The 27,986-nt window shown below is 28.7% G+C and overlaps 1 protein-coding gene across 2 annotated transcripts; it reads left to right on the forward strand.

Annotated features, from left to right (window-relative positions):
- LOC130671380 (glutaryl-CoA dehydrogenase, mitochondrial-like) lies at positions 1–16,954 on the forward strand. Of its 2 annotated transcripts, none has more exons than XM_057475235.1 (9): positions 1–159; positions 9,252–9,456; positions 9,533–9,565; positions 11,141–11,503; positions 12,061–12,190; positions 12,873–13,095; positions 13,978–14,207; positions 14,299–14,459; positions 15,548–16,954. In XM_057475235.1, the coding sequence occupies exons 2-9, from the start codon at positions 9,390–9,392 to the stop codon at positions 15,613–15,615; spliced, it is 1,275 nt and encodes a 424-aa protein (XP_057331218.1). In that variant the 5' UTR covers positions 1–159; positions 9,252–9,389; the 3' UTR covers positions 15,616–16,954. The 2 variants fall into 2 exon arrangements, with proteins under 2 accessions (XP_057331218.1, XP_057331219.1); XM_057475236.1 differs by having other exon boundaries at positions 12–159; positions 9,258–9,456.
- Positions 16,955–27,986: the final 11,032 nt, after the last annotated feature.

Consider the following 27,986-nt stretch of genomic DNA (forward strand, 5'->3'; position numbering starts at 1 on the left):
TATCTCTTGCATTATTCACACATGCCACGTCGCGTAGTCGAGGTTGTTGAGTCGGTGTTGTTCAATAAATCTATATAATCTCGTATGAAACGTGTCTGCACTTCTGTCTTCTCCATTATATAACACCAATTAAATATTTTCTATCCATTAAAAATTACAGTGAGTACATTTACAAAATTAGTGTTACTTAAATTCCACTATTATATTTTCCACAGTAATATTATTTCACACGTATGATTAAAAGTTACATTTAATCGCTACGTACTTTTAAAATAAATTTTTATTCATTTTCAACCGGTTGTTTGTTGCTTTATATTCGCGCGAATTTAAATACATTTAATATTTAAATGTGTCGTTAAGGTCTTTCGCTCAAATATTCTTATAGCTAATTTTTTATTGTTAAAAATTTGTGATACTGAACTTAGCCGGCGTCTATTATTTTTTTGATTTTTTTTAAAACAATAAATTATGAAAAAAAATATTTAAAAAAATTGCATTTATAGTTTTTTTAATTTCCTACATGTGCATATTTTTGGTTTTTTTCTTTTTGTACACGGAAAGAAAATTATGGAAACGGTTCCCATAATTCTATAAAATTTTTTCCTATACCAACATAGGAAATATCACGATAAATTATGGGAACAGTTCCTATAATTTTAGGAACCATTCCCATAGCATTATAAGAATGGTTCCTACAATAGTATGGGAACTATTTCCATAATATTATAGGAATGGTTCCCATAATGCTATTGGAATAGTTCCAAAACTATTATGGGAACCATTCCCATACTATCATGAAAAAATTAATTTAAAGAAAAGTGTGGTAATAACTTTTACAATACACAGAAATATTATTAAATATCAGAATAAAAATTCAAACATTGAAAAAAAAATTTTTATTTGGCAAAAACATTAAAATTTCAACAAAAATTTTTTTATTTTTAACAAATTTAGCGTCGAAGTAGTTTCATTTTAATCTCTCCATATCATGAGGGAAATTTTTACACTATTTTGCAAAAAAATGTTTTTATGATATTATGGGAATAGTTCCCATACTATTATGGAAATGTTTCCCATATTGGTACACGCTGAGAATTTTATAGTACTCATTATTATCTCATGGTGGTAAAATTAATTTTGTTCTCGCGATAGCTATTAATCTCATAATTATTGTAAGGTTCACAATATGATATGTTAGTAATTAAAGTAAAATTATAAATATTGCTATCTGAGATGTGAGTGATTACTATTGGTAGCACGTAATATTACCACAACGACAAAATATCTGATTGGAATTTTTTTTTTTTGGTTATTTTTTTTGGTTATTTTGTCGTTAGTTATTGTTTTTTAGGTTATTTTGTTATGTTATTATTTCTCAGGTTATTATGTCGTTGGTTATTCCAATCAGATATTTTGTCGTTGTGATAATATTACATGGAACCTTACTATTATAGGTGAGAGTCCCATACGAAAAAAATATATATCCGAATATATCCGGGCCAATCTGCATATAAACGACATATATAAAAATGTATGTCTCATATATGCAGATTGGCCCGGATATATCCGGATATATATTTTTTTCGTATGGGGTGATTATCATTCGGGGATATAATAGTTAGCATCATACACGGAAAATAAAAAATAGTAGTGGCAACTCTCTGAGATAGTACTGAGTACTTTCTGTAAAAAAAAAAATTTCAGAAAGCACTGTATACTATCTAGACTGTATCTACTACTCTCTAGAAAGTACTGAGTACTTTCCCAGACAGAATCCACCAATATCTCATATAGTACACTCTTAGACAGTAGTCAGTGGCATCTGTAAAGTAACGAGTACTTTGCCGGAAAGTATAGGCGCGTTCCTAAGATATTACAAGATACTATATGCAGATAGCACGTGTGTCGATCTGTAGATGGCAGTGGTTACTGCGCAAGACAGGACTGTATACTGTTTGAGATAGTAACCAGTACTTTCTCAAATAGTTTTCAGGAATATCCAAGACAATTAAAGTGAATTACGATTTTGAATTTTATTATTTCATTAAATTAAGCCGAATCAAAATCAATTAACTAAGCAGTTTTTTTTTTTGTAACGCAAATAAGTTTATATTGTTTTAATTTTCAAAGATTTATTCAGCTATTTTTTTTTTATTTTCTACAGGTGAATTTTCTTTTCAAAAAAGAAAAATTTTAAACCTGACAATTTTTCAATCTAAATTACAAAACTTGTAATTAATAAGATAACTATAAAAAAGTATACTTTTTTGAAAAGAAAATTCACCTGTAGAAAATAAAAAAAAAATAGCTGAATACATCTTTGAAAATTAAAACAATATAATATAAGTTGCGTTACAAAAAAAAAACTACATTCATTTAGTTAATTTTTTATTAATACCTTTTTATAAAATTGAACGTGAAAAAAATTTTGTTCGACACAATTAGTTTTTAATTATTTATTGGTATTATTAGCTATTACGACTTCATTCCCTGAATTAAAGTTAATTGATTTTGATTCGGCTTAATTTAATGAAATAATAAAATTCAAAATCGTAATTCACTTTTACTGTCTTGGATATACCTGAAAACTTTTTGAAAAAGCACTGGTTACTATCTCAGACAGTATACAGTCCTGTCTTGCGCAGTAACCACTGCCATCTACAGATCGACACACGTGCTATCTGCAGATAGTATCTTGTAATATCTTAGGAACGCGCCTATACTTTCCGGCAAAGTACTCGTTACTTTACAGATGCCACTGACTACTGTCTAAGAGTGTACTATATGAGATATTGGTGGTTTCTGTTTGGGAAAGTACTCAGTACTATCCAGAGAGTAGTGGATACAGTCTAGATAGTATACAGTGCTTTATGAAATTTTTTTTTTTATAGAAAGTACTCAGTACTATCTCAGAGAGTTGCCACTACTATTTTTTATTTTCCGTGTATGATGGTTTTTAATAGCATTATTGTATAAAATTCTAAAATTACTATACGGTATGGTAACTATAAAAAATCCTCGATGGGAATCATTGCCATAAAATTCTCAGCGTGTATAGGATCTATTTCTATGTATTATGAGAACCATCCCTATAATAGTATGGGTACAATTTCTATGCGAGTATGGGAACTATTCCCATATAGCATAGCAAAAGCTTCCATACTTTTCTTTCCGTGTAATTCATTATTAAAAAAAAAATCCTCAATTGTCTACTAACTTCAGGATTATCAAAATTTTTATTCATTTTTAATTAAAAAAAAATTATTTTTTTGAAAAATTAAATCTAAATTTTAATCTCCCACATATATATATATATATATTAGGGTGAGCCAAAAAAACCAACCTATCGAATTTGTATCTTAAAAAGGACGTATATATCGAAAAAAATTCTCCCATTGGGCAAAATTTTTAGCTCAATTTTAAAAGGTGTCGGTAGCCGTTTGAAATTTCCCATTTAAATAACATGCAAAAAAATTTTTTTTGATCAAAAATATTATAACTTTTGAACCATGTGAGACAAAAATTTGGCTCTCGAATGTTCTTGTAGGGCATTAAATTTCTTAAAAGAAAGTCCTGGGAGTCGAATTTGTAAACTTGATATTTCGTATACTAACAGGCCATTAAAGTCTAGAGTAAACAGAATCATACAAATGTAAGGCTTTATTTGGATTTTCCAAATACTTTTCTTTTATTGTGATCGATAACAAAATATTATTTGTAACAACGTGGATATTGTTGGTGATTTCATTGCACTATATGTAGAACAAATTTTCTCGTAGTATTGATATTTTTAATAATAAAGCCTTAAATTTGTATGATTCTGTTTACTCTAGACTTTGATGGCCTGTTAATATACGAAATATCAAGCTTACAAATTCGACTCCCAGGACTTTCTTTTAAGAAATTTGATGCCCTACAAGAATATTCTAGAGCCAAATTTTTGTCTCACATGGTTCAAAAGTTATAATATTTTTAATCAAAAAAAATTTTTTAGCATGTTATTTAAATGGGAAATTTCAAATGGCTACCGACACCTTTTAAAATTGAGCTAAAAATTTTGCCCAATGGGAGAATTTTTTTTTCGATATATATGTCCTTTTTAAGACACAAATTCGATAGGTTGGTTTTTTTGGCTCACCCTAATTGTACGGATATATATATATATATACTAGCCGTTACCTGCCCGCTTCGCTGGGCGTAAATTACAGTTAAGTGATGATTTTTTTATTTCATGATTAAGAATATTTCTATAACTATGGCTTTGACCGATGACTTCCTCGGCAATTGTATTGATATTATTGTAGTAAGCTATAAAGAACTAATGACAAAATGCAATTAGAAATAATTACACCACAATCATAACGATGAGACGAAAATGTTATTTGCTTTTTTTTTTTTTTGAGTTGAAAACATACGCGTCTCCTTTATCAGATCTCGGATAAAAGACGGAGTTTATAATATTTTGATTGAAATGTAATTATTTTTTGTTTTTTCTTTAACATAGATTCATTGAAGTAATTCAGTTAAAGGGTGTATAAAAAATTAATATCGTACCTTTGAAACCCATTTTACACTGAGAAAAAAAACTTTTTTCAAGTATATAAATGCTTGTATCATACCGAGTGAATATTTGTTTAATCTCAGTAAAAATGTACTCCGATCAAGTATATTTTCTTAAAATAAGTATAGAAATTCTTGAATCAAGAAAATATTACTCGGTTGAAGTACATATTTTCTATGATTAAGAATATTATTTGTTTGTATAGTGCCGAGTAAATATTTTTTTAAATGAAGTATTTATACTTGGGAACATTTTTTTTTTCAGTATAGTACATAAGTAGACGATACAATTAATCGTCATACTTAATTTAAACTCTGTAACACATATATTTAAAAAACGGGAATACACTAACGTTTGACACTCCCCCAAACTCCTTTAGGAGTTGAATCTATTAAATCCGATTTATGAGAGATACTTACACAGAAACTAAAGTTATCTTAAATTAAGAAAATATTTTGGAAGCCAAATGTTTTCGGGAATCAAATCAAGATTTTCTTGAGCCAAGAGAATTTGTCTTGGTTAAAAAAAAATTTGCCTTGGTCGGAGAAGATTTCTACTTTATCTGAGAAAATTTAGGTTTCCAAAAAAATTTTCTTGAATCAAGAATATTTATCTTCAGTCGAGAATTTTTTTTTCTGTGTACATGACAAAGTTAACGTTCATGCCGAATTTAAGCTCTGTACCATATATATTCAATGAACGGAAGCATATTAACCTTTAACGCCCCACGAACCCTCTTAGGAGTTTTGATTTTATTAAAGTCGTTTCATGAGGGATCCCTAAATGACATAATAAACGTTCATGCCGAATTTCAACACTGTAACGTATGTATTTGAAAAACGGAAGCATATTAACGCTTGAAGCCCACGCAAACCCTGTTAGGAGTAAATTTTATTAAAGCCCTTATGAAGAATACCTACATGACATCCCGGGAAAAAATGATTTTGCCTAATTATATATAATTATATATGATTATATATGGTTATATATAGACCTATATATAAGTATATATAGTCTTATATATAATTAGACCTAATTATACCGGGAAAAAAATGATTTCGCCTGATTATATATGATTATATATAGAATATGTATGGTTATATATAGACCTATATATAAGTATATATAGCCTTATATATAATTAGACCTAATTATACCGGGAAAAAAATGATTTTGCCTAATTATATATAATTATATATGATTATATATGGTTATATATAGACCTATATATAAGTATATATAGCCTTATATATCATTAGATCTAATTATATCCCGGGACAAAATTATTTTGCCTAATTATATATGATTGTATATGGAATATATATAATAGTATATATAATAGTATATGCCTATATATAGTTATACATAGGTCTATATATGATTAGATCTGATTAGACCTGACCTATATAGACCCATATATAGTAATTTTTATTATATTTTAGATCTTTAGATCTATATATAATCAAATATAAATTAATTATTTATATATACATATATATATATATATATATATATATATATATATATATATATATATATATATATATATATAAGTTAATATTTTATTTATAGAATATATTTAATTTCTTTAATATATTAGTAAAAATGACTCTAGTAATTTACGTTTGTAAGTACTAATAGTCTAATGACATGATTATATTATCTATCTATAAATACATAATAAAATGTTATATAACAAAAATAAATATATGTAGTAGCACAGTCGTTAATTATACTCTATATTTATATTTTGAGGGAAATATAATTTGTTATGAATAATTGCAAACGTATAATTAAAAAATAAACTTCCCTCTGAATTCTTCAATATTAATCGTACATGAACATACGTAATTGTATATAAATTATACATAATCATATATATGATTAAACCCGCCTAATTTTCGGATCTAATTATATATAAAATATGATATATATATGTATTATACATAATCATATCTAATTATATATGAGTATATATAACTTATATATGATTATATATAATTAGACCTGGCCAATTTTCAGATCTAATTATATATAACGTATTATATATAATCATATATAACCTATATATAATTATATATAAATTATATATAATTAGACCTGGCCAATTTTTAGATCTAATTATATATAAGGTCTTATATATAATTATATATAATTAGGCAAAATCATTTTTTCCCGGGATCACAAACGTTCACGCTGAATTTTAAATCCGTAAGCCTTATAGTTCCAGAGATACTATATTGAATAGATTTACATTCTTACTTAGTTACAAATAAGTCAGATTAGACTCTTTTATTTTGACTGTTTAATAAACTGTGATATACGATTCAGTTGACAGAAACAATTGATAAATGAAACAAAATCTAATCGATAAAAAAAATATAAAAACCAATTAACGCTAATGGAATAAAAACAATTGATGGCTGTAATTTAACTGTTTTTTTCTTATACTTTTAGAAAAATAATTTAAATACCCGAATCCTGAGTAACAATTGATTCAAAAAGTAGCCTATATTTTAAATGACAGCATCTTGTATATGTATAAAAAATTTCATCTCAATCAGATAAGTGGTTAATTAGTAATAAAGGTACAAACCGACAGAGAGACAGACAGACGAAAATTCCAAAATGGGTAGATAATGTATGAGTAGGTCATAAAAATGATATTTGACACATAATTCCAAATAAAAACACCATGTACAGACAGAGCCTATAGATTTATATATTAGTAAAGGTGCACAAAAACGGGTGATAAATAATATAAATGATTATTTATAGGTTATGATCTTCATTTATTTTACATATTGTGTAAGATATGTTATTTTGTCTTTTTAATCCCATATATCATACAACAAATTAAAAAAATTCAAGTAATAAATTAAATAGATTTACATTCTTACTTAGTTACAAATAAGTCAGATGAGACACTCTTATTTTGACGGTTTAATAAAGTTATTTAGTTCTTCAATAAGGCATTGGGATAACCTATCAATTTAATTGACAGAAACAATCGATAAATGAAACAAAATCTAATCTATGAAAAAAAAATATAAAAAACAATTGATATGCGTTATATAGAAACAATTGACGCTGATGGAATAAAAACAATTGATGGCTGTAATTTAACTGTTTTTTTATTGTACTTTTAGAAAAATAATTTATATACCCAAATTCTGATTTATAATTAATTTAAAAAGTAGCCTATATTCTAAGTGACAGCATCTTGTATATGCATAAAAAATTTCATCTCAATCAGATGAGTGGTTGATCAGTTATAAAGGTACAAACAGACAGAGAGACAGACAGACAAAAATTCCGAAAAGGGTAAATACAGTATTAGTAGGTCATAAAAATGATATTTGACGCATAATTCGAAATAAAAACACAATGTACAGACAGAGCCTATAGATTTATATATTAGTATAGATATAGATATAAAATATAAAATTATTAATCACTATAAGTTATATTGAATTGATCAATCTTGGTTAACTTAGCATACAAAAATAAAAAAATTATTCTAAATAACTAAGCAAAATCAAGTACTTATCTTTCAAACCAAATTATTTTTATAAGTTAATGCACAAAAACGGTTGATAAATAATATAAATGATTATTTATAGGTTATGATCTTCATTTATTTTACATATTGTGTAAAATATGTTATTTTGTCTTTTTAATCCTATATATCATACAAAAAAAAAAAAAAAATTCAAGTAATAAATTAAATAGATTTACATTCTTACTTAGTTACAAATAAGTCAGATGAGACACTCTTATTCTGACTGTTTAATAAGGTTAGTTAGTTCTTCAATAAGGCATTGAGATAACCTATCAATTTAATTGACAGAAACAATTGATAAATGAAACAAAATCTAATCTATGAAAAAAAATGTAAAAAACAATTGATATGCGTTATATAGAAACAATTGACGCCAATGGAATAAAAACAATTGACGCTAATGAAATGAAAACAATTGATGGCTGTAATATAACTGTTTTTTTATTGTACTTTTAGAAAAATAATTTATATACCCGAATTCTGATTTATAATTGATTTAAAAAGTAGCCTATATTCTAAGTGACAGCATCTTGTATATGTATAAAAAATTTCATCTCAATCAGATAAGTGGTTGATTAGTTATAAAGGTACAAACAGACAGAGAGACAGACAGACAAAAATTCTAAAAATGGTAGATTATGTATGAGTAGGTCATAAAAATGATATTTGACCCATAATTCGAAATAAAAACACAATGTACAGACAGAGCCTATAGATTTATATATTAGTATAGATTTATATATATATCCGTACAATGTTTTTTTTTCCGTAAAAAAAAAATTCGCGTTCGAAATGTTCAGCAATTAATTATTAGAAAATTAAATTATAAATTGATAATTATTATACCGTTCAAAGTAGTTGACATACAATATCGTATACTGACCGACTCTATAATTGTAGGGTCAATGTTCTTCCAAGCATATCGAAGTCAACAAGTAGAATTAATGAAATAAAAAAATTTAATCAACGAATATGATCGATAGTAAATAATTTGTTGAATTATTTTAATAATTAAAAATAAATAATTTAACTAAATTGCTAATAATAATTATGATCGTATTTGCGTGCTAATTTGATAATTTTTCTTCATTAATGGCCTTTGTTTATATATTGCATGTATTTTTTAAGTTATAGATCAAGCTGGAGAGAAATAGTGTCAGATAAGACGCGAACAAGATACTAAGAGATTTATTCATTATTTCTGTCGTTTGTTTATTACTAATATTATTATAATTATTATTATTATTATACTGAAAAATATATGAAATGGCACTATCTGTAAGATCGAAATTATTTAGAATATTAAAAAGAAATCCATCGGCAAGTGAAAGATGTATCCTTTTATATATTTATAATTTCAAAATATTATTGATATTATTTTTCTTAATTTATCTAAAATTATAAACTAGGTCTCTCTTCTGCTTTCATTTTGACAGGAAAACGTAAGTTTGATTTACACTATTCAAAAAAATTGAGGAATCAAAAATTAATAAAAAAAATTTGGTGATTTTATGAGAAGACTGTTACTAAAATTATTAATTTTGTATTACTGAAAATTAAAAAAAAATAGTAACGAATAATTAAGTCGGTTTTTTTAAAAGATCTCAAATAAGCCTGAAATTTTATCAACTTTATTATTTTTTTTTATGTTCCGAAATTCGGAGGAATTCTTCGTTACAAATAATTCATTACTTTGGAGTTATAAATTTTGTTTTTAAATTAAGAATCCCAAAATTTAAATTACTGATCATTTTTAAAAATTAATAATCCGATTAATTTGAATTATCCACGCGAGAAAAAAAAACTGTCGCTGCAACAGGACATGACCCTGTGGCAGCTATAGGACATAGTTCTGTTGTAGCTGCAGGACTCGCTCTGTAGCTGCAACAGAAAAGTCACGTAGTATTCACAAGATCCACCCTGTTGCAGCGACAGTTCTATTCCTGTTGCAGCCACAGGAACACACATCTTGCAGCTAAAGGACGAGTCCTATTGCAGCCACAAGTATATTCTTGTTGTAGTCACAGATCTAATCCTGTGACTGCAACAGGAATTAAGCTGTGGTTGCAACAGGGCTGATCTAGCAGCTGTAACAAGGCGGGTCTGTAGCTGCTACAGAACTTTCCTGTTGCAGCGACAGTATTTTTTTCCGTGCATCAGTAAAATAATTAATAATGCAATTTTTTTTGACTTACTACTTTTGCAACCCAATATTGTTTTGCACTATTTGATTTTTTTTCTTTATCAATATTAAGATTTTTGACATATTTTTAAAAAAATAAATATCGTACAGAATTTTTCTTCTTAATTTTTGAAATTTATTGCAAAAATTCTTTACTGTTTTACATTTTTTTCGACATCGATATTATCAAAAATCACTTGAAATTTAATGAAAAATTTATTGATATCTTCAATTTCTGAACTATCTCCAGTGCACTGAGAGAAAAAACTAGTTTTTTGAATTATGAAAAACATAGTTCAACGAAGCCTCTACTGTTACCCTCAGTTCAGATAACTAGTATATAGTTGTAAAATGTACGATGATATCATAGTTGTTTCAACTGTGTTATAAATCAATGAACAATGACAACAGCAAACGTAACTAAGTAAGAAATGGTATTCTTATTACAAAAAAATAAAGAAGAAAAATCCTTAATTGTACTCGTCGACGGCTTAAATGATGCTAAATTAATTAAATTATAATCGTACATTTACTGAAATGTTTGTGATTCTGCTCAAGTATAAGTTCTGAGAACTAATATTGAATAGTAACCACAACAAAACAAATGCTTAGTTAAAATTACTACTTTAAAATAGTTTCGGACACTATGATAGGTCAAGAAACTAGAAAAATTAGTTAATATGACTATTTTTTCATTCTCATCCCTATCTAGTTACCACAACCCTGCACTTTTCTCTCAGTGTGGGACAAAAAAATAATGTAGTTTTTTGTACCGTTGGATATAAATTGTTTCATTTAATTTCTAAAATTAATAAGTACTAAATTCTTTTAACAGCATTCAATTATCTAGACCCTTTTAATATTGAATCTCTGTATACTGAAGAAGAAAGAATGATAAGAGATCAAACGCGTGCTTATTGTCAGGAAAAATTACAACCTCGTATATTACTCGGATTTAGAAATGAATACTTTGATAAAGCAATAATAAAAGAATTTGGTGAACTTGGTGTACTTTGCTGTACTTTAAAAGGCTGGGGTGCTGCCGGTATTTCTTCAGTAGCTTCCGGTCTTATTAGCAAAGAAATTGAAGCTGTGGACGGAGGATACAGGACATCACATTCTGTCCAAAATCTTGTTGCTGTTACAATAGAATCTTGGGGTACTCAAGAACAGAAAGATAAATATTTACCGAAATTAAGTAAATTTTTATTCATAACTTACTATTTTTTTTTTTTTGCCAAATATCGTCAACAAATCAATCACTGCTAATTAAGTATTTTTTCCCTCATCATTGACAAAAAATAACTTTTTGAAGTGTAGGCATTTTTAAATTATCTTGACAAATTCAAACACTAGCTTGATATAAATTCAAGTAATTTTGGTTAAAATAAAAAAATTGATTGGCAATTTCAAGTATACACTTCTTACATACAAGAATTAATTTTTTTGAGTTAAGAAACAGGTAATTTTTTGATCCAAGAAAGTTATTTTGTTTGGAGAAACTTTTTTTTGCATATCACTGACTAGAATTTTTAGCAAAAATCTTAAAAACGGTTGACCCTGTGGGCCAACCCCAAAATTTCCTGCTGTTTTTATAGCGGGAAGTTTAAAAAGATCTGTCAGATTTATAATTAGATGTTAATTATCACGACTAAAATGACCTGTAAAAAAAAATATTTGTATAAAACTTGAATTTTTATATTATTGATATTTTTTTAAAATAATTAATTTGAATATTTTATTAATTAAATAAAGTTTCTGGAGATATAATTGGATGCTTCGGACTGTCTGAACCAAACCACGGCAGCAATCCAAGATTAATAGAAACACGAGCTATTTATAATGCAGATAATAAAACTTATAAATTAAGAGGCAACAAAACATGGTATTTATTTTTTAATTTTCATTCTATTGTTATAAATTAATAGTAGATTATATAATATGACAAGGGGCGCAAAAGATAATTTCTGATTTGAAAAAAAGTGAGGTTAGCTCTTGAATCAATGCCATAAAATTATGGCCACAAAAGAGCGTACTTCGGGTGTTTTTGGTTTTTACCCCCACTCTGGGAGGTCTATGTACTAAATATTCCCCTACTTCTCTTTACGCAAGCGCAGTTTATAAATTTTCGATAGGGGAAGCGATTTCCGAGGTTCGTTCTCTCTGAGACGAATTTTCTTTCTCAATTCGTTTTTACAAAAAATGAAGTATGTTTTCGGATTAAAATTTTGTAATCCGATTATATCCGAAATTTCAAATGGAATCTGATAGAAAAATTCCTATAGTCGTTCCATATAAAGTTTGGGATTTTGCCCTATCACAATTATTCCTCCTCTACCACAATATTTGGATTTGCGCATGCGCAGAATATCTTTTTCCGAATATTATACTAGAGGGAGAAGGAATAGTGGTGGGGAAATTTCCCCAGCTTTTTCCGGAAAGACTATATGGGATTCAATCGGAGTTTTTAATTAGAATTCACGCCCTTACCTTACAATCTATTATTAAATTAATCAAAAAATCATAATTGAATTTAAAGTAATACAGCATTGAAAAAAATTTTTTAGGATCACCTCTTCTCCGATTGCAGATCTTTTCCTAATTTGGGCACGTTGCGATGACGGGGAAATACGCGGATTTTTAGTCGATCGTAAGGGTAATGAAGACCATATAAGTACACCTGAAATAAAGGGTAAAATGTCAATGAAAGCTTCTATAACTGGAATGGTATTAATGGACGATGTTATAATTCCCGAAGCAAATCTTATTCCAGGCATTACAGGGCTCAAAGTAAATTTACAATAATAAGAAGTATTTTTATTACTGTCAAACTCCATTAAGCCGGATTTCATTAACTCGAAACTTCCCCTCAATCTTGACCCCCACTACGAGCCACGCTCTCCCACCCGCTGCTATACATTTGTGTGTCCCTGTGTATAGGGGAAGGGGGGGGGGGGGCAAAAGCAGGTAGAGTAGGCAAAACGGGGTACCTCCAAAATTTGATAAAAAAAAATTTTATATTTTAAATGGTTTTTAAACATTCCAAAATCACTTCTGTAAATATAATTAAGCGTTATTTTGAATTTTTTTTGATAAACTTTTTCAAAAATCAATTGTCAGTTGAAAAATACTAATGACGTTTGTTTTATGATAAAAACTATTGAAAATTTTTTTTCTTCTTTTGTATCCAATAAACATGTAAAATATAATTTTTCTTTATGTAAATGACTTAAAAAAAAATTCAACTTAATCAAATTCATTTAAAATCTAGAAATTTTTTTTTTTACCTTTTTTAGGGGGTACCCCATTTTGCCTGCAGAAATGAAAATTTTTTTTTTTCAATAGTAACTGAAAATTTCTTCTATTTACTTTGAATATCATTAAAAAAAAAAAAGATTTAGCGTATTTGAGTCCTCGAAAACGTAGTATTTCCTTAAGTACCCCCTTTTGCCCCTCCCTCCCCTATTTATAACGGCATTCATGTAATGTGAGCGCATGCGTGTAGTTTACACCTTAAAGAAGAAGGAGCATTCGATAAGTCGAAATTTTCAGGAAATTTCTGCTTCTCCGTCAAATGACTGTCCGAGTTAATGAAATTCGTCTGCATAATTGCAAATAAACAAAAAATTAAATATGAAAATATGTTGCTTATATAAAAATTTATATGCTTAGGGACCGTTTGGTTGTGTAAATCATGCGCGTTATGGTGTTGCATGGGGAACACTCGGTGCAGCTGAAACGTGTTTCAAAACAGCACTTCGATATTCATTAGACAGAAAACAATTTCAAAGGCCTTTGGCTGCTAATCAGCTGATACAGAAAAAGCTCGCTGATATGGTGATTGATATTGCCACCAGTTTGGAAGTTTGCGTACGTGTTGGCAGACTCAAAGATGAACATAAGTATTTACTCAATTACTTGACTTATTGATTATTATTTTATACTTTTATTCATCAATTGTTAATAACTTTTTTTCTCTTTCTTTATCTCTAGAGCGACGCCGGAAATGATTTCGATAATAAAAAAAAATTCAGCATCTAAAGCTCTTAATATTGCAAGAAAAACGAGAGAAATTTTAGGAGGAAATGGAATTTCAGATGAGTTTCACGTTATGAGACACATGGTTAATCTTGAATCTTCAATTACTTATGAAGGTAATTTTTTTTTTTTTTAATATGGTGTCTAAATAAACATGAATATTATCTCGGTAATTTTTATTTTTTTCCCGAATTAAATGATGAGTGTTTCGTTTCGGGAAAGTGTTTAGTTAAAAGAATTTATTTAAATTGGAGCCAAAAAATTTTTAAACCAAAAATATATTTAAGGAAATAAATTAAAGTCTATCGAAAAATTTTGAAAAGTATTTTTAAACCTCCTAGTATTTAAATTAATAAAATATATTTTTGTTCAGCTGCGATAAGTGCACTTATGTAAATTTCCCAAAATTAATATTTCTACACGGAGAAATTATTCTTGTTTGAAATGCTATGGTGTCATAGTAATGCCGGACCATTTTGGCCACCTAATGGAAATTCAAATGAACACAGAAAAAAATTACTATGGCCATAGTAAAATAGACAACGATTATATAAAGAGTTACAGTAATTATTGTAACTTTTACTATGGACACAGTAATTTTTACGTGTGTCTATTTAAATTTCCATTCGGTGGCCAATATAGTCCGGCTTTACTATGCCAGTAATTTTATAAAATAAGTAATGTACTGAGTCATGTAAAAAAAAACCCCAATTACTGGGTTTCGAAATAGGGCAGTTGTAGGGTCGAGCGGAGGGGGGGGGGGGTAGAGTACTGAAGTTGACAAAAATTTGTATTTTTGCGGGAAAAATCAGGTACCCCCTAAAAAAAGTGAAAAAAAATCTGGAAAGTAAATAAATTTGACTTTATAATGGGAATCGTTTCCTTGTATGGTAACAAGTTTATTTGAAATATCGATTATGGGAATGGCACCCATGTAAGTTATGGTGAACATTCCTATCTGCATGGGTTTCATTTCTATACGATATCGGTATAGTTCCTATGAAATTGTGATAATCGTTACTCTGTCACTATGGTGACTGTTAATTGTTTCTGTAATAGTATGATAATAATTCCCACAATATTATGTTAATCATTATTTTACTATTATGGTAATGGCTAGCATAATATCATAGTAAACCCATTTTGCCCTCCTACCCATCTCTGAACAAAGTTTTGAAATCTTAATTTTTTTTTCATGATACAGGTACTGATGATGTTCATAGTTTGATTCTTGGACGTGCTATCACTGGCATTGCTGCATTCAAAGGATAAATTGTCATTACTTTTTAATCAAATATAATACGTATATTTTTAATATAAAATTGATACTTATTTTATTCTAACAAATAGAAATTAATAATCACAAGCAATAAATTAAGTAAATAATTGTAAGCAATAGATTATTGCTAGAGTATAAAAAATAAGAAGGAATTATATACATAGTAAATTAATTTTGCTCAATTTGGAAACGAAATTTGAATAATTTGATAATTATTCATATTAAAATATACTAATTAAAATTATTTACACAAACACTGATATTAATCACTCACTTTGTAACCCACTTTCTGGACCCACACTTTGTAATTTAAAAAAAAACGCTAAATTCAGGGTGCGAGCAGCTGTAACGTAGCGCATTTCGGAATGCACCCTTATTAATTATTATTATTACTTGCGCGGTAAATTTAAATATTTGAAAAATAAATTATTAGAAATTGGAGAAAACTAAAAATCGAACGTCAAAATGAAATGGCGGCAGAATATGATAGAAAAATATTAAAAAAATTTAAAAAAAAAACACGCAAGTGTTTGAACAAACCTTTGTGAGGAAATAATATGCAGAAGAGTGTTCTAATATACTTGGAGATTTAATTTAAATTGCTCCAAGTGTATTGCAGCTAAAAAAATCCGTCTATCGGTTGACCCTGCGGGCCAGCCCCAAAACTTCCCGCTGTTTTCGAGCTCCTCGAACTCGAAAACATTGTTGTGGATACATTTTCGACCTCTTCGAGCTCGAAAATACTTTTGTGTGCCATTGTTTTCGAAAAAAACCGATTTTAGCATTTCATTCTCCCACGATATCTCAGGAACGAATTGACCGATTTTGATGGTTGAGGTAGCAATCGGCGTATTTTATTGAGTTCTAGAGCTGATAAAATTTTGAAATTGTTTGGTTCAGTTGTTTCGAAGATATTTGCAAAAAACCGTTTTTTGCCATTTCTTTTGCCCGCGATAACTCTCGAACGAATTATCCAATTGAGATGGCTAAGGCGGCAATCAAGTTTTAGAGTTGATTAGATATTGGAGTTGATCGTATAAGTCGTTTCTGAGAAATCAATAAAAAACTAAAAAAAAAAATTTTTTTTTTCGTAATTCGCCAATACTATCGAGTCTACTTGATCAAATGATCTGAAACTTTCAGAAAAGTTGATGGCCAACAAGCTCTTTCGATTGCCGCCTCACCATCCAAATCGGTTCATTAGTTAAAAAGTTATAGACCGGTCACACACACACACACACACACACACACACACACACACACACACACACACACACACACACACACACACACACACACACACACACACACACACACACACACACACACACACACACACACTACTCGTGTAATAGTACAACTTGGGAAATATATGGACATATGATTAATTAATGAAGAAAAAAATCCAAAAATTATAAGCATACAAATTTATTAAGCAATACTCCAAACATACATTACAATAATATCAATGTCAGTAGTTAATTTTAAAAAACAATGAAATTCGTAGTTATGTCGTAATTTCGATTATTAATCTAGACTAAAAATAATAAAGATAATATTACAATTATTTACAATTATTTACAAATATATATTTGTTATAAATATAAATGAACATAAATACTATTGTATTAATTTTTGTTGAAATGGAGATAATGAGCCTCGTTTACGCTCACGCAAAGGGCGCAAGAACAACTTACGTCGTGATTAAACGGTGAATCCGACGTAGGTGAAGTTGCTGGAAATAGCGAAGCTACTCTTTTAATGAATTCTGCATCAGCGCGACGCTTTATTGTAAAATTTGTCGTCTTCTTTGCTGATGGAGGACAGAAATTACCAGCAGTATTCTTCTTCGTTGACTCCATTTTGACGTTTGAAAAATTCGATATTCTGAAAAAAAAAAAAAAAAAAAAAAAATTATTCCTCATAATTTTTTCGAAGTTTTTTACCCAACCAAAAAAAAGTAACGAATTTTAAAAAAAAAAAATGGCTTTTTTTAATAGCTATAACTATGTCGAAATTCGAGTGATTGGGACGTTTTTTTTTTTAATTTTAATTTTTAAATTTACTTTTCAAAAAAAAATACGAAAAAATTATTGCAACCTACTTATCGTCATTATTTTTTTTTTATCACAAAATAGTTTACAAAAATTACGGACCGTTGTTAGCGCACACAATATTTTCCGAGTGAAATTAAAAAACAAGAGTAATAATTCAAATTACGAATTCTATAATGGTATTTAAAATATCAACTTACCGTTTTGTCACTTGAAGATCTTGTAAAAATCAACTCCTTGGTTAATTTTTGATGTGGAAAAGTCAAAAAATTATCAAAATACGTAAGAATACTGTAGCAAAACACTGATGAGACGACACTTGGACGAAAATAAATTTGACTCGTATTCGGTTTATTACAAGTATTTGCGTTATGCACAATATCTAATTAATTATTGCACCAAAAAATTATAAGAGCAAGTTACTTTTGAACTCAAAGTTTCAGCTTCTTGGACAAACTCAAGAACGAGAATGACTACTAGGTGCAAGTTCAAAAATTATTACAATTCCGTAGAAGGGTAAAAGCCTTAGAATTTTGAAGTAGAGGGAGTAATTAGACAAAAAATGGAGGAGTAGACAAATTGAGGAAAGCCAATTGCTAATTTAAGAATAGAGAAGACCAATCAGGCGGACCCAGATTATGGGTATGACGTCGTACGGACTGGAAATTAGATAAGGGACAGGTCAGGTGCGAACGCAAGAGCCTTAGACAATAGCATCTTACTGACAAAAGGGACTTAAGTAGCAATCACTGGAAATGGAAACTATTTACTAATACTTAACAATTTCACAAGTGCAATATAGCTGAATAATATTTATGGCTATAAACAGATGAAGAAGCGCCAGACACATTAAAAGATCATTTAGAATGTTTGGAAAATCCAAAGCTTTAGACAAATTTGGGGTATGGTTTACTAAATAATAGCTATAATAAAATTAAACAAAGACAAAAAATAACAATAATTATCATTCAATATCTGCAACTGAACAACAATAACTGAGTAAATGGACTATTGGCCAATTGTTCTGTAGTCTATACTTGATGTACTCTTTGCAAAGGGTAACCACAACAAATTTTTCGCAGTCTATATTACTTGTTAATAGTTTAAACAACTACCGGAACCAAGCCCTAGGTGTCAAGCCGACTTGTCCTGTAAACAGTTTATTTGACTAAATTTTTTCGTCTGAATGTGCAAAAATAACACTGGTCATTATACTAAATACACGTGCCTTATGATAGCACATAGTTATATTACACACCATATAAATTATCTATACCGTCAAGTACTATTTAGAATTTTCTAGTATATCTTCACCTGCTCTAATGCATTGGACATTAGACCTGATGAACTTTGGTCGCCTAAGTAACGCCATTATTACCCCGTAAGTAATGTCTATCTCATTAAATGGCACTGCTACAAACATTATATTCATAAAGGCGCCTAAGTTCTGAGATTAAAAATTTCTTTGGATAAATAAGAAAGAAGACAGGTAGTAGAATCTTTCGACGATCCTCATTTATGCCGATTCTTGCAGACAAATGTTTAAATTAAATGTTCATGACAAATATTAGAGTATACACTAGGGTGTTTTATTTTTAAGGAAAGTTTTTTTTTCTATTCTACCTGAAAAACTGATTATTTATAGAAAAAAAAAATATTCCCGCATCAAAAAAATTCAATTCGATTAGGGGCTTAGAGCATCGAAAAATTCGATTTCCCATTTAAATAACATGGGAACTTTTTTTTCGGTTTCAGTGCTCCAAGAAACAAAAAATTTATGGATAAATTATTTAAACTTTTACACCGCCTTTTATGACAACACATACCTTTAAAAAAAATGTTAATTAACAATCGAACAACTTTTTGAAAAATGGTGATGCAACTTTAATTACCGCGGAATCATATTCTTTGAAGTGTCTAGATGACACCAGAATGTTTTCAAATTTTTTAATTGATATTTAATTGCAAAATAAAGTTATTTAAAAACTACGCTCACTAGAGTGGCGGCGCGCGCATTTCGAAACTGCCGCGCAAAAGCCGATTTTCAATGTCAAATTAAAATTATCTATATTGGAGCTACAATTCGAGGAGTCGAGAACTTTTTTACCATAATTTTCTGCTCTTTCAGAACTTTTTTCAATATTTGAGCTATCACTTATACTTTTTGAGACTTTGCCAAAAAAGCTGGACGGCTAATTTTTTTAACGGTTTTTTGTTCATAACAATTGTAATTTTATTTTTCCAAAAAAAAAAACAAAAAACGTCTTTTTCTAGACGCCATTCCGGATTGTTTAAGCCATCAACTATATTTTTAGGAGACTTGTAAATATTTTTCGCAGGTATTCATCTTCTCGAATAGACTATTATTAGTAATGATCGTATCAGAACATTTTCAGGTAATTTGTCTTTTAAAATAATCCCATTTGTCACTACCGTTAAGTATAAAAATACTCATTAGAGTCTAGACTATGGAGATAATGAATTGGGAATTTTCACACATTAGACTGACTACTTAAAATTATCGACAAGGTTGAATTATTTAGAAGTATTGAATGTTAATTAACCTCTTAGAGGACCGGGACAAAATAGAGTATTTCTGAGTCAGAATATTGAGACTACCCCCCATGAAAAAAATTTATAAAAAAAAGAATATGTTAAAATATAGAAAAAAAATAAATTTTTTATATTTCGTTTTCTATATGTTGGTGAAATTAGATTAAAAATATATTACTAAAATATTTTTTTTACATTTTAAATATAAAAGTAAATATTTTTTTTGTATATTTTTATACATGTATTTTTGATATATTCTAAGATATAGGGGAAGGGGGGGGGGGGGCAAAACGGGGTAGGGTGGGCAAAACGGGGTACCCTCAACATTTTATGAAAAAAAAAAATTATTTTTTTTCGTCTAATTAGTACAAATCCGATATATTTGCGCACTTTTAGCCGTACGCACGACATCTGGGGCAAAATGGACCAGCCGAAAATCCTGAAAAAATGATTCTATCAAATTTTTTTTATCCTTAAATTAAAAAAAATTTGATAGAATTCCGCATTTTTAGCCTTACCCTAGCACCTAGGGCAAAATGGACCAGCCGAAAATTTTGAAAAAATGATTCTTTTATATTTTTATCGTCAAACTGAATAAAATATAATACATTAATCCATTTTTCGGCTGCTTTGTTATAGCTGGGGCAAATTTGGCCACTAAAAATATTCGAAAATAATATTTTATTGTTTTATTAATAAAATATTTTAAATAATGCAAAATAATCTGCAATCTAAAAAATCAAAAAACACGTTTTTTGGGTTCAAAATAATGACAAATAAGAAATACAGAATTGTTTTTTTTTTATTAAATAGCAATTAGTAATTAAGCTAATCGAGGGGAAACGATATATTATACTTGAAAAAATTTTTCTTGAGTATTATAAAACCAAAAATAGTTGTCAAGAGAAAGAAATACATTCTTAATAATGAAAACAATTTAAAAAAAAAAAAAAAAAAAAATATCATTTTTTGAAGGAAGGGCTCTCTGCCCCACAAAAATTTTTTTATTGCCTTCGTGTCCACCAATGATGTGAAATGTAATTTTTCTTTATGTATATTACATATAAATGATTCAAGTAATAAAATTTGATCAATTTTCAGAAATTTTTTTTTTTCAACTTTTTTTAAGGGTACCCCGTTTTGCCCGCCAAAAATAAAAATTTTATTTTTTAACGGCAGCTAAAAATTTTGTCTATTTACCTCAAATATCACTAAAAACACAAAGATTTAGCGTATTTTAGTCCTCGAAAACTTATTATTTCCTTAGGTACCCCCTTTTGCCCCCCCCTCCCCTATCTTTAATATATTTAAAATATATAAAATCTATACGAAAATCGGCCAAAAGATAGCTATTTAAAATATATTTTATATATGTTTTACATATTTGTAATACATTTTTTATATTTTGACATAGATTTTTTTTATAAATTATTTTCATGGAGGACATGAGCTTGAATGAAATCGCATGAGCCTACAGAACGATTTTTTAATGTTTTCGTCGATATATACTTACATATGGAGAAAATCTGTCTATCAGTTGATCCTGCGGGCCAGCCCCAAAACTTCCCGACCTCCTTGAGGTCGGAAACATTGTTGTGAATACTTCGAGCTCGAAATGCGGAATTGAATGCGGAATTATATCAAATTTTTTTAAATTTAACGATAAAAATTTGAAAGAATCATTTTTTCAGGATTTTCGGCTGGTCCATTTTGCCCCAGGTGTCATGCGTAGGGCTAAAAGTGCGCAAATATATCAGATTTATACTAATTAGACGAAAAAAAAATTTTTTTTTTTTTTCATAAAATTTTTAGGGTACCCCGTGTTGCCCACCCTTCTCCGTTTTGCCCCTCCCCCCCCCCCCCATAGATAATTTTAATTTGACATTGAAAATCGGCTTTTGCGCGGCAGTTTCGGCATGCGCGCGCCGCCACTCTAGTGAGCGTAGTTTTTAAATAACTTTATTTTGCAATTAAATATCAATTAAAATATTTGAAAACATTCTGGTGTCATCTAGACACTTCAAAGAATATGATTCCGCGGTAATAAAAGTTGCATCACCATATTTCAAAAAGTTATTCGGTTGTTAATTAACATTTTTTTAAAGGGTATGTGTTGTCATAAAAGGCGGTGTAAAAGTTTAAATAATTAATCCATAAATTTTTTGTTTCTTGGAGCCCTGAAACCGAAAAAAAAGTTCCCATGTTATTTAAATGGGAAATCGAGTTTTTCGGTGCTCTAAGCCCCTAATCGAATTGAATTTTTTTGATGCGGGAATATTTTTTTTTCTATAAATAATCAGTTTTTCAGGTAGGATAGCAAAAAAAAACTTCCCTCAAAAATAAAACACCCTAGTGTATACTCTAATATTTGTCATGAACATTTAATTTAAACATTTGTCTGCAAGAATCGGCATAAATGAGGTTCGTCGAAAGATTCTACTACCTGTCTTCTTTCTTATTTATCTAAAGAAATTTTTAATCTCAGAACTTAGGCGCCTTTATGAATATAATGTTTGTAGCAGTGCCATTTAATGAGATAGACATTACTTACGGGGTAATAATGGCGTTACTTAGGCGACCAAAGTTCATCAGGTCTAATGTCCAATGCATTAGAGCAGGTGAAGATATACTAGAAAATTCTAAATAGTACTTGACGGTATAGATAATTTATATGGTGTGTAATATAACTATGTGCTATCATAGGGCACGTGTATTTAGTATAATGACCAGTGTTATTTTTGCATATTCAGACGAAAAAATTTAGTCAAATAAACTGTTTACAGGACAAGTCGGCTTGACACCTAGGGCTTGGTTCCGGTAGTTGTTTAAACTATTTACAAGTAATATAGACTGCGAAAAATTTGTTGTGGTGACCCTTTGCAAAGAGCACATCAAGTATAATAGACTACAGAACAATTGACCTATAGTCCATTTACTCAGTTATTGTTGTTCAGTTGCAGATATTGAATGATAATTATTTTTATTTTTTTTCTTTGTTTAATTTTATTATAGCTATTATTTAGTAAACCATACCCCAAATTTGTCTAAAGCTTTGGATTTTCCAAACATTCTAAATGATCTTTTAATGATCAATTAAGTATTGGTAAATAGTTTTTATTTCCAGTGATTGCTACTTAAGTCCCTTTTGTCAGTAAGATGCTATTGTCTAAGGCTCTTGCGTTCGCACCTGACCTGTCCCTTATCTAATTTCCAGTCCGTACGACGTCATACCCATAATCTGGGTCCGCCTGATTGGTCTTCTCTATTCTTAAATTAGCAATTGGCTTTCCTCAATTTGTCTACTCCTCCATTTTTTGTCTAATTACTCCCTCTACTTCAAAATTCTAAGGCTTTTGCCCTTCTACGGAATTGTAATAATTTTTGAACTTGCACCTAGTAGTCATTCTCGTTCTTGAGTTTGTCCAAGAAGCTGAAACTTTGAGTTCAAAAGTAACTTGCTCTTATAATTTTTTGGTGCAATAATTAATTAGATATTGTGCATAACGCAAATACTTGTAATAAACCGAATACGAGTCAAATTTATTTTCGTCCAAGTGTCGTCTCATCAGTGTTTTGCTACAGTATTCTTACGTATTTTGATAATTTTTTGACTTTTTCACATCAAAAATTAACCAAGGAGTTGATTTTTACAAGATCTTCAAGTGACAAAACGGTAAGTTGATATTTTAAATACCATTATAGAATTCGTAATTTGAATTATTACTCTTGTTTTTCAATTTCACTCGGAAAATATTGTGTGCGCTAACACCGGTCCGTAATTTTTGTAAACTATTTTGTGATAAAAAAAAAATAATGACGATAAGTAGGTTGCAATAATTTTTTCGTATTTTTTTTGAAAAGTAAATTTAAAAATAAAAATTAAAAAAAAAAACGTCCCAATCACTCGAATTTCAAAAAAGTTATAGCTATTAAAAAAAGCCTTTTTTTTTTCCAAAAATTCGTTACTTTTTTTTGGTCGGGTAAAAAACTTCGAAAAAATTATGAGGAATAATTTTTTTTTTTTTTTTTTTTTTTTCAGAATATCGAATTTTTCAAACGTCAAAATGGAGTCAACGAAGAAGAATACTGCTGGTAATTTCTGTCCTCCATCAGCAAAGAAGACGACAAATTTTACAATAAAGCGTCGCGCTGATGCAGAATTCATTAAAAGAGTAGCTTCGCTATTTCCAGCAACTTCACCGTCGTCGGATTCACCGTTTAATCACGACGTAAGTTGTTCTTGCGCCCTTTGCGTGAGCGTAAACGAGGCTCATTATCTTCATTTCTACAAAAATTAATACAAAAGTAATTATGTTCATTTATATTTAAACCAAATATATATTTGTAAATAATTGTAAATAATTGTAATATTATCTTTATTATTTTTAGTCTAGATTAATAATCGAAATTACGACTTAACTACGAATTTCATTGTTTTTTAAAATTAACTACTGACATTGATATTATTGTAATGTATGTTTGGAGTATTGCTTAATAAATTTGTACACGGAAAAAAATGTGTAGTTAAATTTACTACAAATGGAGTTCCATTTACTACACTGACTAGTAATATATAGGATAACTACACGTTTAGTAACAGTTACTAGTACACTGTGGTACACAACCTGTAGTACCATTTACTACAGTAAGTAGTCCTGAGAACTAGCATTAAATAACCACTGTGGTTCATTTTACTCCACAACATAATAGAATATATTTTATTCGTACTGTATCAATTAAATATCTGTTAGTTAACGATCATTATAGTTTTTATGATTTTGAAAACGTTTAAAAATATAAAAATTAATTTTAGATTCTTCGGACTTACAGTTTATCAAATCAAAATGATATAAAAATGAATTTATTAATGAATAACTTAAAATAATAAGGACCCAAATTTCAAAAGCTTACTTTTTATCAATATCTGATAAGGATAATTTTAAAAATATATTTGTAATCTATAAATTCTCGTATAAGCATAAACTTAGAATAATTGAGTATTAATTTTTATTAATAGAAAATATAAAAAACATCGTTTTAAAAGTTATAATTCTAATAAATAACAAATACTCAATAAGCAATGATTTTAAAAATTGCATTAAAATCACGATTCACTGATAATAGCATAGAAATAAAATTTAATAGAAGAAGTTGTAGGTGAGGTAAGCAAAAAGAAGAATGACAGGTTTTACAAAACAAATTTTTTTGTATTATATTTTTTATATATATATTTATTTTAAATTATATACACTAATGCAAAAAATTAAAGGAGCAGAAAAATTTTATAAATTTTTTAGTGATTTTTGGAAGGCTGTAACTTGGTGAAAAAAAATCGTATCGAAAATTGAAAAAAAGCATTTTATAGCTTGAAATCTCTAGTTTAGGTGTATTTTTTTCAAAATTTTTTAAAAGCTCCGATTATTGCGCAAACATGAGAAATACCGCGAGCCAAAAAATTTCTAAATTTTTTTTTTTTTTCCGAAGAGCCCACGGACCGCGGAAAAATTCTTTCAACTAAACGAATGCATACATCGTTTAGCAAATTTATTCAGCTTCAATTTGGTTTTTTTTTTAACCTCGTAGGACGATTTGTCGCAGAGATATCAGCCTTCAAACAGAAAATGATCCTTTTGGCTTTGATCTTCGATATTTCAGGTACCAATGATCGCACAGAAAGTTAAAGGGCGGCGTTGAAAACTTGAATAAATTCCCTACAAGTCCCTGTCATCATTTTTTAAAAAAAAAATTTTTTTTATTTTTAACATCCATTAGAAGAAAGTACAAAAAAATGACTTTTTTTGGTTTTTTAGTAAATCAACCGCTACTCTGCAAATATCGATAAAAAAAATAATGTTGCCAGGGACTTTTTTAGCTTGATGTACCTCCAAGACCCCTGTAAATTTTTAAATTGATCTATCGAACCGTTTTTTGGGAATCATCGATCAAAGTTTAGCTACACAATTAAAGGAGCAAGTTTTGTTCCTTTAATTGTGTAATCATAATCGAAATGAAAAAATTTTTTTTTTTCGACTTTTCTCAAATTTTTGCGTTGGTAACTCAGAAAATGCAAGGAAATGACAAGAAAAATAAAAAATTTCCAAAAAATGTCAAACAAAAAATTTAGAACACAAAAAACAAGTTTCAATTTTTTTTTTTCTTCGATTTTTTTTGACATTTTTTGGAAATTTTTTATTTTTTTTGTCATTTCCTTGCATTTGCTGAGTTACCAACGCAAAAATTTGAGAAAAGTCGAAAAAAAAAAATTTTTTCATTTCGATTATGATTACACAATTAAAGGAACAAAACTTGCTCCTTTAATTGTGTAGCTAAACTTTGATCGATGATTCCCAAAAAACGGTTCGATAGATCAATTTAAAAATTTACAGGGGTCTTGGAGGTACATCAAGCTAAAAAAGTCCCTGGCAACATTATTTTTTTTATCGATATTTGCAGAGTAGCGGTTGATTTACTAAAAAACCAAAAAAAGTCATTTTTTTGTACTTTCTTCTAATGGATGTTAAAAATAAAAAAAATTTTTTTTTTAAAAAATGATGACAGGGACTTGTAGGGAATTTATTCAAGTTTTCAACGCCGCCCTTTAACTTTCTGTGCGATCATTGGTACCTGAAATATCGAAGATCAAAGCCAAAAGGATCATTTTCTGTTTGAAGGCTGATATCTCTGCGACAAATCGTCCTACGAGGTTAAAAAAAAAACCAAATTGAAGCTGAATAAATTTGCTAAACGATGTATGCATTCGTTTAGTTGAAAGAATTTTTCCGCGGTCCGTGGGCTCTTCGGAAAAAAAAAAAAAATTTAGAAATTTTTTGGCTCGCGGTATTTCTCATGTTTGCGCAATAATCGGAGCTTTTAAAAAATTTTGAAAAAAATACACCTAAACTAGAGATTTCAAGCTATAAAATGCTTTTTTTCAATTTTCGATACGATTTTTTTTCACCAAGTTACAGCCTTCCAAAAATCACTAAAAAATTTATAAAATTTTTCTGCTCCTTTAATTTTTTGCATTAGTGTATATTATAATTGCACGCCTCGATTTTTAATTATATATATAGGGGAGGGAGGGGCAAAAGGGGGTACTTAAGGAAATACCAAGTTTTCGAGGACTCAAATACGCTAAATCTTTTTTTTTTAATGATATTCAAAGTAAATAAAAGAAATTTTCAGTTACCGTTGAAAAAAAAATTTTCATTTCTGCGGGCAAAATGGGGTACCCCCTAAAAAAGGTAAAAAATAAAATTTCTGGATTTTAAACGAATTTGATTGAGTTGAATTTTTTTGTAAGTAATTTACATGATGAAAAATTATATTTTACATGTTTATTGGATACAAAAGAAGAAAAAAAATTTTTAATTGTTTTTATCATAAAACAAACGTCATTAATATTTTTCAACTGACAATTGATTTTTGAAAAAGTTTATCAAAAAAAATTCAAAATAACGCTTAATTATATTTACAGAAGTGATTTTGGAATGTTTAAAAACCATTTAAAATATAAAATTTTTTTTTATCAAATTTTAGACGTACCCCGTTTTGCCTACCCTACCCCCTTTTGCCCCCCCTTCCCCTAAATATTTTTAATTATATATATTATAATTTATAATGTTTTATAATATTATTTATAATATTAAATACACTGACACAAGTTGAGGATACCCACAGAATGGAGTAAAAAAGTTGTAGGTGGCGCTGTTATTTTTTTCTTTCGATCATTTTACCACACATTGGCGTAGATTGTA

Source organism: Microplitis mediator, chromosome 7 (genome assembly GCF_029852145.1).
Source record: "Microplitis mediator isolate UGA2020A chromosome 7, iyMicMedi2.1, whole genome shotgun sequence".
Classification (NCBI taxonomy): domain Eukaryota; kingdom Metazoa; phylum Arthropoda; class Insecta; order Hymenoptera; family Braconidae; genus Microplitis; species Microplitis mediator.